This window comes from Zootermopsis nevadensis, unplaced genomic scaffold (assembly GCF_977971745.1).
Source record: "Zootermopsis nevadensis isolate Lab colony 2312 unplaced genomic scaffold, Znev_1.0 Znev_ptg000011l, whole genome shotgun sequence".
NCBI lineage: Eukaryota > Metazoa > Arthropoda > Insecta > Blattodea > Termopsidae > Zootermopsis > Zootermopsis nevadensis.
Window position 1 is genome coordinate 15696254 of NW_028259143.1, and position 14403 is coordinate 15710656.

At 37.5% G+C, this 14403-nt stretch overlaps 1 protein-coding gene across 5 annotated transcripts in view; it reads right to left on the reverse strand.

The window, feature by feature from the left end:
• Positions 1–1133: 1133 nt before the first annotated feature.
• Positions 1134–14403, reverse strand: part of LOC110831400 (uncharacterized) — a 28895-nt gene continuing 15625 nt past the window's right edge. For all 5 annotated transcript variants that reach the window (XM_022067337.2, XM_022067335.2, XM_087347437.1 and 2 more), the window contains exons 8-15: positions 13683–13879; positions 11733–11901; positions 10000–10152; positions 7214–7363; positions 6483–6648; positions 4738–4984; positions 2708–2868; positions 1134–2144 (exon numbers count right to left, since the gene is read on the reverse strand). In XM_022067337.2, the coding sequence (XP_021923029.2) occupies positions 1891–2144; positions 2708–2868; positions 4738–4984; positions 6483–6648; positions 7214–7363; positions 10000–10152; positions 11733–11901; positions 13683–13879 (1497 nt within the window). In that variant the 3' untranslated portion in view covers positions 1134–1890. The remainder of the gene's footprint in view (positions 2145–2707; positions 2869–4737; positions 4985–6482; positions 6649–7213; positions 7364–9999; positions 10153–11732; positions 11902–13682; positions 13880–14403) is intronic.

Below are 14403 nucleotides of genomic sequence, written 5' to 3' on the forward strand. Positions count from 1 at the left end.
CTAGACAAAAATTGGGATTTATAATGTCACATATCTCAGAACTGTTAACAGATGCATGTATGAAAATCTATACACTTTATCATCTAAAGGTGGACTCTGAGGCATCTCAATACTGAAGTTGTAGCTTCTGGTGGTCCTCAGATAACAGAGGTGCAATTAGACACAAATTTATTATATTGCAAGAAATGCCCATTTTCATACCATTTACTCAGGTCTGACAGCTCACACATACTTGTCACTTATACTAAAGATGTAATGATTTACGTTAAATAATATATTCAGAGCTGCATTTCTACTGTACTCTGAAATAACATTATCTGTAATCATAACATGTAAGTGCATCAGCATCATTTTGCAGGATGCCAGAAAAATCCTGATCCATGTATGAATTCACAACAAAATAAAGCTCAAAATTAAAGCAAATGGAACTAACTAACTAACTAACTAGATGGCTTACCGAACCCGAAGGTTCATCACCGAATTAACCAAAGCCCTCCACCGGACCCTGTCCTGGGCCAACAAAATCCAGTTTCCTTCAACTCCTATCTCCCATAGATCCCGCCTGAGATTATCCTCCCATCTACGTCTAGGTCTCCCCAGCGGTCTCTTCCCTTCAGGTTTCCAGCAAATGGAACTTTGTACGATAATAGATTGTGGCCCTGGACGTCCATCAAAGACAACAGCAACAATTTTTCCAGATGAAAAGTAATGTTGCCAGGGCACACGAAGTCCTAGCCCACTTATCAACCACATCTGTCATCCTGCCAAGCATTATTTGGTTTCATCCCACGCTTCCCAACAATGGACTGAAGTCTTCAGACATCTGTATGTGCCACAGATCAATAACAACAGAGTAGCAGACATGTCGTCTTTGAAACCGAGTACAAAAGCAGAAATAGTTAGTGCTGTGTAGCCTCAAAGAAGCCTACATCAAATTCAAAGAAACTTACCCAGATATTGCAAGCTTTCAAAGTTTTCTAAAGCCATCTGAAAGGGGAATATTCTAGCTGGTGTCATGGTACACATACGTGTACAATTCATCAGAACATAAAACTTATGATGCAGGTAATAGAAAGGTATGCATGAGTGGAGGAAGTGATAAGTACACGTGTGTGTAACGCTAAGAATGAGAATTATATGTATAGTGCATGTATTTCATATCCTGGTACAGAAAAAAACTAGAAGTATCACTTACAACGAACTGGATGATACAGCAATAAAGTACAGGCTGTGGGTAACGACAGAGCAACTCTCATGACTAACGGAGCAGTCTGATGAACTCATTGAAAATTTTGTGTCGAAGACACCTGAACCAATTCGTCATTGTATGCCAAACTACAGGTCACGTATTTGAAATGCATGCTTTTGTTAAATGTAGTTTCTTGAATGCCTGGAATAATTCTCTGCAAGAAGACAATCTAATTTTTGTTAGATAGTTGGCATAACTATGAGCTGGGATAGCTCAGTCAGTATAGTGACTAGCTACGGGCTGGACGACCGGGGTTCGATCCCAGACGGGGGCAGAGGATTTTTCCTCTAGCCTCTGCGTCCAGACCGGCTCTGGGGCCCACCCAGCCTCCTCTACAATGGGTACCGGGGTCCTTTCCCGGGGGTAAAGCCGGCCGAGGTCAAGGAAGAGAGGAGCTATACCTCCACTCACCCCAAGCGCCTTTACGGCACGTAGCGGGACAAACTTTACTTTACTTTAGCTGGCATAACTCTTCTTCCCAGAAATCAGGGAATAACAAATTATCGAACCTGCTCCCCTCCCACACACAGAATAAAATTTTATTATTTGTGCTTGTGACTATCATGACAATGAACAAGTCTCTGTTACCAAAATTATTTATCCTAAATAGTGTAACATTTCTCCTCAGCTTTTTATAATATTTACAGGATATGAATCTGTGTATCAGGATGTGTGAAAGATATTTGCTGTCCTAAAGCTTGATGATCACTAATGAGAAGTGGTTCCATATGTTCCAATGATTCCAGTGAATCTAGAGAATCTAAGAAGATTTCCATCTTCTCCAGTAAATTTGTTGCTACTCCAGCAAATTCTTCCCACATTTGATAATGCCCGGATGCAGCCAGTGCCTCATTTACTTCTGTACCTTCTACAACTCCAAACAAACGCTCCTCATCTGTAACACAACATGAATATGGTAAATCTTTACAGAGTTCCTGACCTTGACAGATCACATGTAATTCGTGTCCCTGGACTGAGTAATAATATCAGGGCTCCCAACTATCATGTCTGTAATTCTTTACGATCTGTGTGTCTGTACCACCAATGAAGATCATGGCTGTATTGATGTCTATCAAGAGAGTATTGAAAATACTTCCTACTCGTAACTTTTAATGGGAACATACTGTAAAAATTAGCACTGACAGGATCTGCCCCATTGATAAACCAGAGGAAAAAAATACTTACCAAGGCCTCCAAAGAGATTGACAAAATATTCTGTGTTGTAATATATGCACTGCAGTAATGTGTAGTCTGGTAGAAGTTTACCAACATTTCAGAGGTCCTTGCTGCCTCCATCATCAGGATTTGTCACCCTGATGATGGAAGTGACGACGACCTCTGAAACATTTATAAACTGCTGTGGGAACCTGAGATTCTGCTTGTAACATCAGTATCTGGAAAAGTAGGCCTGTTATTTGGTGGTGATGATTCTGAGGAAATCTTGGCGATTAACCTTACCTAAAAAGTCCACCAATATTGCCAGCAAGTGGTTTGTTTCATCGATTCCCAAAGCCGCATGAAGATTTGTCGATTCAGTACAATAGTTCCAAAGTGTCTGACATATCAGTGTGGCCAGCTGCCAGTCTCCTTCACCAAATTTATTTAATACACTAGTCAGCCTGGAAATTAAATATAACATTTCACAGAAAACAGATTTTTCAGTGCATATTTCCAACTGCTTTATACAATATTAATGTCTTCATTTTTTTTTAAATATTATCCCATTAACTTCAGTGCAATACTGAAGCAGTCAACATGTAAGAGAACACTGCAGTCTCTTCTTTTTCTCAAAATGAACTTATATGAAAACTGATTTGGTACGCATTCTGCGTTAGGTTAAAACACTGATAAATGATCAAACCACAGGCAGATACAAACAGAGGTGTAGTTCAGAATTTTCATTCAAATTATTCACTTACCCTTATAATAATCATTAATGTTTTCAACTTAACAACAAATTGTTAAAATCATGCTGTGCTGCGTATTTCTCAATCACAAAAAATACAAATACCTTAAATTTAAAACAATTCAACTGAATCAAAGTACCAGATGATAAACTATATTCATATCATGGGAGGGATCAAAATATTTGTAACTTAATCCTTGAATGTTGTGGGAGATTTAAATATTATGCACTCCTGTAGATCGAGAATATTAAAGCTTGAAAATACAATATTTCACTTGTTACAATAAATCTGAAAAAGAATTGTTAAGAAAACTATACAAAATCAGAATACTGGAAGCAAACTGTTTTAGAATTAAATCTGGCACAGTAAAGTTACAAGAGTTAGCATCTGTATGCCTAAACTCTTTCTGGCAATTTAAGTAAGAACTGGAAGTGTTTGACGATAAACGATCATTGCACTTGTGAAAAAGACTTCCTTTCACTTTGACTGTTGAAAAACTGGCATGAGCATGTTACAACATGATGTGGCCCTTGTATAGTTACAGTGATATTGTATGTATATTAATACAATCAAATTGAATTGAATTGCAACCAACAACAAATATTTTAATATTGGTTGTGTGACTTTTGGATCACTCTGTATATTCCCAGGTATACCACATTTATACGACTGAAATTCTCAATTATAACATGCATCTTTTATCTTTATAAAATTTTTTGAGGTGTTTGTATTTGGACAGATATGGTATTGTAAAGTTTATTTCCTGATTACATATTTTCTTCATTAGTAGGATCATATTGAACCCTCTGCATTAATATGTCAGCACCATAAAGCAAGGTACGCTGATCCTACACAACTAAGGGTCCGGTAGTAGTATTAGGCATTAAACTTAGTGTGTGTAAAGGTTTCTCAATATTTTAGGTACCTAAGATCTGCAATAAACCCCAACTCTAAGTCATACTTATTCATAATTAAGCAGTTCATGCATCATGTTCAGTCGCATGTTTTGGGTTTTATCATTTTCTGCATAAATAAGAAACAATCACACAACTTTTCATGGACTTATGTTCAAGAAGAGATTCAGAAACCCTGAAGAGAGAAACACTGTGAAATATGTAAGATTTGAGGTTTTCACAGCGGCGAGTATGAAGATTTCTGTCTTCTGGGTTGTTGCGCCGTGTAGTCTGGTCGATGTTAACCAACGTTTCAGAGGTCATAGTGCCTCCGTCATCAGAGTATGAAGATTTCTGTCTTCTGGGTTGTTGCGCTGTGTAGTCTGGTCGATGTCAACCAACGTTTCAGAGGTCATACTGCCTCCGTCATCGCCCTGGTGACGTAGGCAGTATGACCTCTGAAACGTTGGTTAACATCGACCAGACTACACAGCGCAATAACCCAGAAGATGGAAATCTTCACCGTGAAATATGTTATCAGAAACAGCACATCATGAACAGAAACATTTTCTTTCACACTTATACAATGGACATTTTCAGCACAAAGGCGAATTATATTGCGCATGTGAAATTATTCTGGATGATAATTTTTTTTCATTTAAATAAAACTAAAATTTCCATCACATACCTTTCTATGCCATGGCCTTCTTTCAGAGCAATTCGTTTATCCCAATCTGCCATCATGTTTACAAGAATTCCTATAGTTGTACAAAGGAGTTCCTGGTCATCCCAGTTCAAGAACTTTAGTAACTGATTCCATGCACCACTCTCAAGAAGAAAGTCTCGAGTGTCTTTGGATCTAGTCAAGTTTCCAAACACCCTCGTTGCTTCCACCAGACAGTCCTTGTTGTCTGTGTTTAGCAGGGAAGACAGAGCTGAAAAATTCAGTTCTGTTCTTAGCTTTCATTCATGGGATCATTAGGCCAACAAAAAACTCAATAATCAAATGTAATCTGGACATTCACTTTTCATCTACTGAAGTGGCAGTTAATTTTCTACTAATGAAGAGAAATGGGGGGACTGACAATAATACAAGCAGATGGACAGAGTTAAATATAGTTTTCTCACACAGGATGGAACCGACTAGTTCTCCATGCAATTCAATGTAAATAAAACTAATTTATTGTTCCACTCAGTGGATGCAATAAACAAAAATTTAAGCAGCACACATAGAAAGTTAATATTATGAAAAATCAACAATTCTGTCTCATTTGGTACCTCACATAAAAAGTAAAAATGTAGTATTTGTGTCAGTGAACATTATGGCTTACTCTACTATGAAGGCCAAAACAGCTGATTAATTATTCATAGTTTATGTAATGTTTCTTAACTGCATCGGTTGTACAGTATTAAATTATAAGCCTTTTAATAAAATGATCATGTATCGTGAATAAGTAACACTTTGAAATTAAGAAGTGTGGACTATTTTAAAGTATTTAAATATTAGTTATATTTATTTAGTTTTTCAGTTGTCAACCAGGCCACATATTATGAGGAATTTTATTTAATGCTGAAATTTTCTGCTGAAGTACACAAAAGTGTTCTCATGCTCCGTGCACGTATTTTAACAAAGTAATTGTTGATTCTGGCTAAATCACTACTTTTGAGGACAGATTCACCAGTTCATCTCTGATGAGAGGATTTTATTTTGAGTGATCATCCTAGTCCAAGAACTTTAGTAATTGACTCTCAAGAAGGAAATCAGTAAAAGAAATTGCATAGTGATATTGTGGCTTGAAGCACAGAATAATCACAACAGCATCCCCCAAAATGAGGCTTCAGCATAGACAGAAGTGAAAAAAACATCTTTATGTGTGCAGGGAGACCATTTTAAGTTTAAATTGGAGTTACAAGAAACTTGAAGAACATAAAGTGTTTAGCATTCCCATTTTAAAAAGTAACATGTTCTGTTAGCTGCCCAGATACAGACTAATTTCCAAAACTACACAGTTCAATCTTGGACAAGAAGTACAATTTCCTTTCACAACAAATAATAAAGAATTAGTGATTAGTGGCTGGACAAATGTAATAAGACAGCAGAAACAAAAAAATTCCACTCTTCCGACTTCCGTTAATGGAATCACCACTCAGAAGTTCATACATTTTTCTGCTCCACAATGTGGAAGGATTTTTATATGTTCTTAAGTCACAGCCTTTACATCTAGTGTTTCTAACTACCTAAAATGAACATTAGTATCAACTGGTAGTAGTTAAAATGCTTTAATCAAATAATAAACATGGAAAAAAGGTGTTTTCTCCATTAAACCACGTGACACCGCTGGTAGCCCAAGAAGAATTCATTATACTTAGTCGTCGTAAAAGTTTCAGATCATACAAGTAAACTTCACTTTTCTTAAATAAGGTGTAATATACCTTGTGCAATCTCTAGCTGCCGTTCCCCAAATGCTCCATCATTACTCGCTGGGTAATAAGAAAGGTTATTGAGTGTACTGAGAATACTGTGCACTAACTCTTCACTTTCAATCACTGATTTGCGGCGCAACACAGTTAGAAGGATATCTAAAAACTGTCTTCCATCCTTAAAAAAATATAAAATTAACAATTATTAAATGTTTAAAAAAAGTTTGTAGTTTAGCAGTTTGTTTCTTGCACTCATTAATAACTATGTAATGAAACCTCCATGTTGCTGTGTCTGAAAGACCAAAATGTAAGGACATTTTTACAAGGACTGCAATTCTTATAATGTATTTTGAGCTGTACTGTACTTGCAATTAGGATTTTGCCTTTGTGTAAGAAACTATTTATAGAATCATCCTCAATACGGATATTTTATAAATATATGATCTGAAAAATGATAAACAGACAAAAACTACCGACAGCGTATGTGATAATATCGATCGTCTAAACAAAAGTGTGAAAAGCAATACTTCGTCTGGATTACTGGAAAAAAAACATATTTCCTCCAAAATAGAACAGAACAAGTAATGCCCCAGTTTTTAATTTCCCTAGACAATTAAGACCATTCATAAATAAAATTAATGGATGAACCCATTAAAATTATATATCAGGTCTTCTTAGTATGGCTTCCAGTCCAATCCACAACAGAGTTAAATCATGAGACACGAGAGAATTGTTTTTCTTACCCTGTTATCATCTCCTGTATTACCAATACTGATATGATTGGTGTTCATTTCCCTTTGATGTCCATTACAGCTGTAGAATACAGTAGGTGAACATGCCAGGCTGCTGCCTACCTCCGGATTAATGCACATATTAGCGAGAATACGAATCAGCTGGAAATAAAGAATAGTCGCATTCCTGCACAAACTGGATTGAAGTAAGAAAATATTATACAGAAAAGAGTTTGATGTACGTTAACGACTGACTCATTGACTGAGTGTACGTCAGGCATGTCTATCGAGGGCAGTTAAAAAAAGGGGTGATCGTTTCAGAAGCTATCACAAGTCACAACCGTCTACTTTTGATAATTACTTATAATTATGTTCCGCCATTGTTTCTGATGTTGATTCCGTATTACGCCCACGTATTTTGTTTTGTCTACATTTACTTCTAGGCATATTTTCTTGCTAGCCTGTAGGAGAGTTCCTACATTTCTGGTTATGGTACCCACACCATCCCCCAACAAATTGACATCGTCAGCATAAGCAATTACCTGGTGCAGACCACTGAATTCAAACCCTTCCTGATGACACGTTCTAGAGCAAAATTAAAAAGCATTGGAGATAAATGCCATTGTGCATTGGGAAGGGATCTGACAGAAGGTTACCTATACAAACTCTACTAGATACACCGTTCCATACACATCTTAATTAACCTAATACGAGGTGCGATCGGAAATTTTCCAGACTGCGTCTATAAAAACCCGTACACTTATCTCAGGTATTAAATTCATCCATCACCCTCGAAGTAGTTCCCCTGGGAGTGAACACAACGATCCCAGCGCCGCTGCCAAGCCTGGAAGCATCCCTGGAAATCTTTCTTTGTCAGCCTGTCAAGCACCATCTGCGATTCTGCCTGAATCTCTTCTATCGTCTCAAATCTCCTTCCCTTTAGCTGAATTTTCATCTTTGGGAAGAGGAAGAAGTCACACGGAGCTTAGAAAGGAAGTTGGGGTCGGTTCTTGCAAGATCTTTGAGCTCCTGACAAACGAGAAGTCAAGTCGATTCTGCTTCTGGTCCTCAGAGAGGATGCGTCGCATGTGGAGTTCTTCCTTTAGAATCAGCTGACAGGTCTCATAGCCTATCCCAACAATGTCGCACAAGTCGTTGATGGTACGACGTCGATCTTCGTGAATCGCCTGCCGAATCTTCGTAACATTTTCGGGCGTTGTGCTCGAAGATGGTCGTCCAGAACGCTCGTCATCATCGACAGAGGTTCGGCCATTTTTAAAACATGAATGCCACACAAAAGTTTGTGCACGACCCATTGCGGACTCCCCAAATGCTTGCTTTAGCATTTCATAGGTTTCCGTAGCCGTTTTGGCGAGTCTTTGGCAAAATTTGATTTGTTCATGAAAATCCGCCATTCCGAAATCGCAGGAGGGTCGGTGTAATGCACTACCAAAACGCCCATAACTAAGAAACAAATGCTAATTCGATGATGCCGGCTGGCACACTGATTCACTATGAATGTAGGCCGCACCCCCTAGTGGCAGAAGCTCGTAGTACATCCGGTTCTCCCTCTATCGACACAGTCTTGAAACTTTCCGATCACACCTCGTAAGTTTCTTTGGTATTCAAAACTCAATTAAAATGCCATACAGTACCTCTCTCTTCTAAATGAGTCATATGCCTTCTGAAAGTTCACAAATAGTTGGTGTACTGACCCATTATACTCCCACATATTTGTCTATGCAAAAGATCTGATAAATAGTTGCCTATTATAGCAGAACCCACATTCATCGTCATTGATAGTCTCATTCATAAATGTTGTTAACCATACCAGAAGAATATTGAATAAAATTATGTATGACGGTGACAAAAGAGAGATAGCTCGGAAGTTACCGCACTCAATTTTGTCACCTCTTTCATAGATAGAGGAAACAATTGATTCTTTCCACTGTTATGGTAGAACTTTCTGGTTCCAAATTGAGACTATAAGTTTGTGTATCTCTGAGTGCAGTGTCCTACCACCTGCATGGATTATTTCTGCTAGAATTGAGTCAATACCTCGAGCTTTATAACGTTTTAATTTCCCAGTGGCAATTTCAACTTCATTGAGGGTCGGTTCTGAGATGAAAGGCTCTGCTTTATGTACTTCAGGCTCTTTAAATTTATCTGCTATGTGAATATGTAGTAACTTACTAAAGTAATCTTTCCATCTGTCTACTACGCCGTGCGAGTCTGCGAGCAGATCCCCATTCTCGTCGTTGATCAAATGTGTCCTAGGTTTGTACCCCCTCTTAAATTTACTTATGCCTCTATACAACTCTAATGTTTTTGTTTTTGCTGTTAGTTTCCAGCTCCCCTATCTGATCTTTTAGATACTCCCTCTTCTTATTCCTCAAAAGTTCTGCTGGTTTTATGCTTTCTACAAGCATACACAAATGTTAGTTTCATTTAATTTAAATATGAAACAGCAGTACAGAAGCAGCCATTTTACATGCAACTGAAACTTGATATTTATTAAAATGGGAAATATTGGGCTGCACATAATTTAGCAGTTGAGTTGGGCCACATAAAACATCAGAGGGCAACATGCATCCCATAAGCCATAGGTTTTAACTGCCTGCTGTATAAAGCAGTCCAATAGCATGATGCTAAAAGACACCTTTATTTCAAGATTTTCATTATGCCTTCCTACCATGAGTTATTTATAGTAATTCTTGTAAGCCTTCAAGAATTCAATTTTTTAATTCTGAATGGTTAGGCCCTTCAAAACCTGGGTGTTGCTAATTAAGAATCTGTACCTTTATTATAACATCTTCAACAGATCCATTTGACCCTGCATCAGAGTTAAATTCACTGTGATGATTTGTGGATCCCAACATTTTATGGTCTTTATCCATATAAATGGCCAGTAAGTTCAGCATAGAAGCAACTGCACCATCTTCATTGAAGAACTGCAACAAGAATAATCATGCATGGAACAAACAACAGTGGAAGAAACAAAACATGTCTAATATTTAAAATTATAATTTTTACAGACCAATGTACACAAGCATGTGTGATAAGAAATATAGGGGAAGGTGGGCTAAAATGAAATAGAAAATATATTGAATAAAAATTTTCTTGGATATTATCCATCGATGGATATTATCCAAGAAATCTTTTATTCAATTGACTCTTCACCATCGTCAAGAAGTTTTAGATTTGAGAAAATATATTTTTCATTACAATCTTGTGTGTAAAAGAATACAACGAACTTTCTAAATACTGGCAGACTGAACAGACATTTTTATTTTAAAAAAAAAATTGAATAATTCAGATGAAGAGAATTTCCAGATCTCAAAATTATAAATAAAAAAATAAGTGGTATTTGTTTCACTTTACCTGAGGAACAGAGCAAAATGAAACAATGGTTTGGTACTGGTGAAAAACATCAAAGATGGATAACAATACAGGCCAGACGATGCACATGAAGGCAGTCATAAAACTTAGTGACCCCAAATCAAATAACAAAATGTTATAATACTTATGACTGAGGACGAAACATAGCTCTTCAGTGGTGAAATAATTTTGATTCACTGTGACAAAAGTGTTCCCTTCATTGAGGCCTGCTGCAAAACAGGAAAACCTATGTTGAAGTATTGCATTTGAAACTCCGTTGTACTCTCCATGAAAAAATACATTGCTTGCACAACAGAACATGGCTCTTCAGTCACAATAATGCCAACTTCCACACTTCTCAGATTATAGCAAGGAATGGTGCTGAAATGTTACTCCATGCTCTGGTTCCCTGATCTGATCTGATGCAAGTTCAATTTCTTTTTCTCAAGAGTCACAATTTTCCCTTACAAGACAATCACGCTGTAAAAATGACAGCACTTAAGAAGTGCATTAAGTGTAAGGTCCCAAGAGGCATTCAGCTGTGTGAAGGACTGGAAGAAATGTGATTCCAAGGAGAGTATTCCGAGGGGAAAAAAGTGCCATTGCGCAGCGGCAATGAAGAAAACGGGGACAGCTGGTACAATGTGAGCCATGCCTCATGGCTCGAAGTGGCTTATCTCCCCTCTCTAAGTTCTTTGGAGTCGGCGGCTTCGAGACCCTGATCAGACAGCAGGGCAGTAAAAACAGTCTGTGTGTGTCCGCCGGAGAGAGAACGACTCGAGGAAAAAGGCGGAAGGCAAGTCAGGGTGTGTGGGGGTTGAGTTGGGCATCTGGAGTCGCATACCCAGCCGGAGTTTGAGCCCTGAAATGTGTCTTGGTTCTGTTTATCTTATATTTAAATATTTTTCAAAAAAATAATTTACTTTGATTATTCGAAGCAGTTTCATTTGGTTTTCTTTTGACTTTTCACCGCTTTAGCCTCCCCAAGCCGTACCACCTCCCGGCCTGGGAAGATCGTGGCCTCAGTAAAATAATCTGGCAATCCCCTTCTTGGGGGGGTTCAAATGTTGAATTAAATTAACACCCTCTTATCTCCTCTTGAACATAAATTCAAACTTAAAGATATAATAAAGTATCACAGATACATTCTTACCTTAGTTCTAGCAACATCGCTACTAGCCATTAAGTTTCCAAGGACGTAACCCAATCGCACTATAATGTCTTGTCGACCAGGATATTTTTGTAACAACTGGACAAATACCTTGAAACTGTTTTTATAATCAACTATTGACATGCAGCAGTCATCATGTGTTGAGATTATACTGCAGAAGAAATAAACCAGACATTAAAAATATCACGTTATCCTAATCATAAAGTTAATTTTAATTCAACATCAAAATATTTCTTAAATCACGAGGAGTAAATCTGCATAACAACTTATAATGAGAGGAAAATTACTTGATGGAATATCCACCTATGAATCTTACACTGAAATATTTGTCTATGATGTGGATTTCTGTCATAGAATAGACAATTTTTGTTTCCTCTTCATTTCTCCACAAGCCAATTTTTTATTTCATTATTTAAAATTCTCAGCATCATGAAAGTAAAATTTTTCTTGGATATTATCCATCGTCTAGTAAATATAAAACGTAAAACGAGATAGGGATTAGCTCTATCTAGTGGGCCCAACTGAGTAGGAACCTGAAGACGGAGATGGAGTCCCATCTCCGAAACGTCGTTTTACGTTTTATATTTACTAGACGATGGATAATATCCAAGAAAAATTTTATTCAATTGACTCTTCACCATCGTCACGAAGTTTTAGATTTGATATATCATGAAAGTAACAATATACCCATTTCATTATTATTCCCAAATTTTAGGTAATTGAGCATGTTTAAGCACATTGAGTGAAATGTAATCCAGCAAAATGATTAGCTCATTTTAGTATTTGTGGGCTCTCAATTCAATTATGTATTCAAAGTGCCTGGTATTGACATTCCACTGCCAAGCAGCACAAAGTTCTTTCACACATCATATAAAAATGCTAAGCATTAAAGTCAATGTACAGTGAAGTGTTATGACAATAAATTTCAGTGATCTTCATAAATGTGTCCATCAGAACAATACAAACCATCTATTAAAACTGGAAAAGTCAATGGTGGACGTCCTGTCACATTTTCAAGTGTTCTATTTATGTGCTCTTTTCAGTAATCACAATTAAATAACACTAAACTTTTAAAGATCTGGCATTTTTCTCAAACATAAATCTACAACTTGTTACATATAACTACAAAATCTGTCACAGCATGTAGAGGCCTTGAATGAACATTGCAATGAGCAAATGAACTTGGTCTGGAATCACAAAAGAAAGATGAAGTCTTAAACCTGGTTCTGCATTGAGTTTGTTCCTGTGCCTGGTTTTCAAATTTGCACAAGACAAAATGTATGTATTTGAAATGCTAACAACACTGTAGTGGCCTTTCCTGCTAGCAGAGGTTACTAAAAAGTTGAGAACCTAAAACTTCTTGACGATGGTGAAGAGTCAATTGAATAATTTTTTTTTTGGATATTATCCATCGTCTAGTAAATATAAAACGTAAAACGACGTTTCGGAGATGGGACTCTATCTCCGTCTTCAGGTTCCTACACAGTTGGGTCCACTAGATAGAGCTAATCCCTATCTCCGGACAAAATAAAAAAGTGAAAGTCCCGGAATAAAAAGACATCACCACACCATCCATCCGTGGGACGTAAAAGAATAGACGTAGAAATGAAAATTCATTGAACACGATAAAGCCGTCGTTTTACGTTTTATATTTACTAGACGATGGATAATATCCAAACAAAATTTTATTCAAAAAGTTGAGAGTTTATTTATTTAAGTGGGGTGCCTCATTTCCAAATGGTGGCAAAGTAGAGAAGGTTTGAGACTGTTGTTTGCTAGTACATCACCACAAGTAATACAAAATGGTTTTGTAAATTCTTGTTCACTACAGCATGTAAAGAGTAGCACCTATATCATGAAAACAGCAAACAACATACTTCATATTGCTAACGGAAACTGTACACCATTGAGAAAGACTGAATACTAAAATACCTGAGTGTTCTTGAAATGTTACTGATCACATCAAGGTCAGAAGAGAAAAAATCCATGGCTTTACACAACTCATTGACAGCACCAGTTGATACAAACTTGGGAAACATTTCCTCTTCTCCTGCAACATTTCGTAAGGCTCCAGTGAGTTGGAACAAGGCGTGGCTAGTTTGTTCAGGAATATGAGAGCCTTCAGCACGCTGCAACAACAACAAAAAATAATGTATCAACCACTGATGTTATCCAGCACCGAAGGAAAGACGTGAGGATAATTATGAAGGGTAAACGAGGTAGCACGTGTTGTCCTAATGTTTAATACAGGAATATTTTAGATAAACTCAACACAGGAACTTTGCAGATACAAATCATTTAGTAAAGGAGGCAATAACTTTGTAATATTATATTTAGACTTTTCTGAATTTTGTGTGATATGATAAAATGAGAGCATATTGGACTACGGGGTCCGCAGTGGTCTGAGGCGTGGGCCTTGTGCCGCTTGGTCGCTGGGACCGTGGGTTCGAATCCCACTCAAGCCATGGATGTCTGTCCGCGTTTTTCTGTGTTGTGCTGTCCTGCGTACAGGTAGAGGCCTTGCGACGGGCCGATCCCTCGTCCAAGGAGTCCTACCAAAATGTCTATAGATCAAGTCAACGAAAAGTTGGGACCCGCAGTGCTCAGGCACTTGAAGAACGGGTCGTTCCCAGTATCCCAGTATTGGACTACA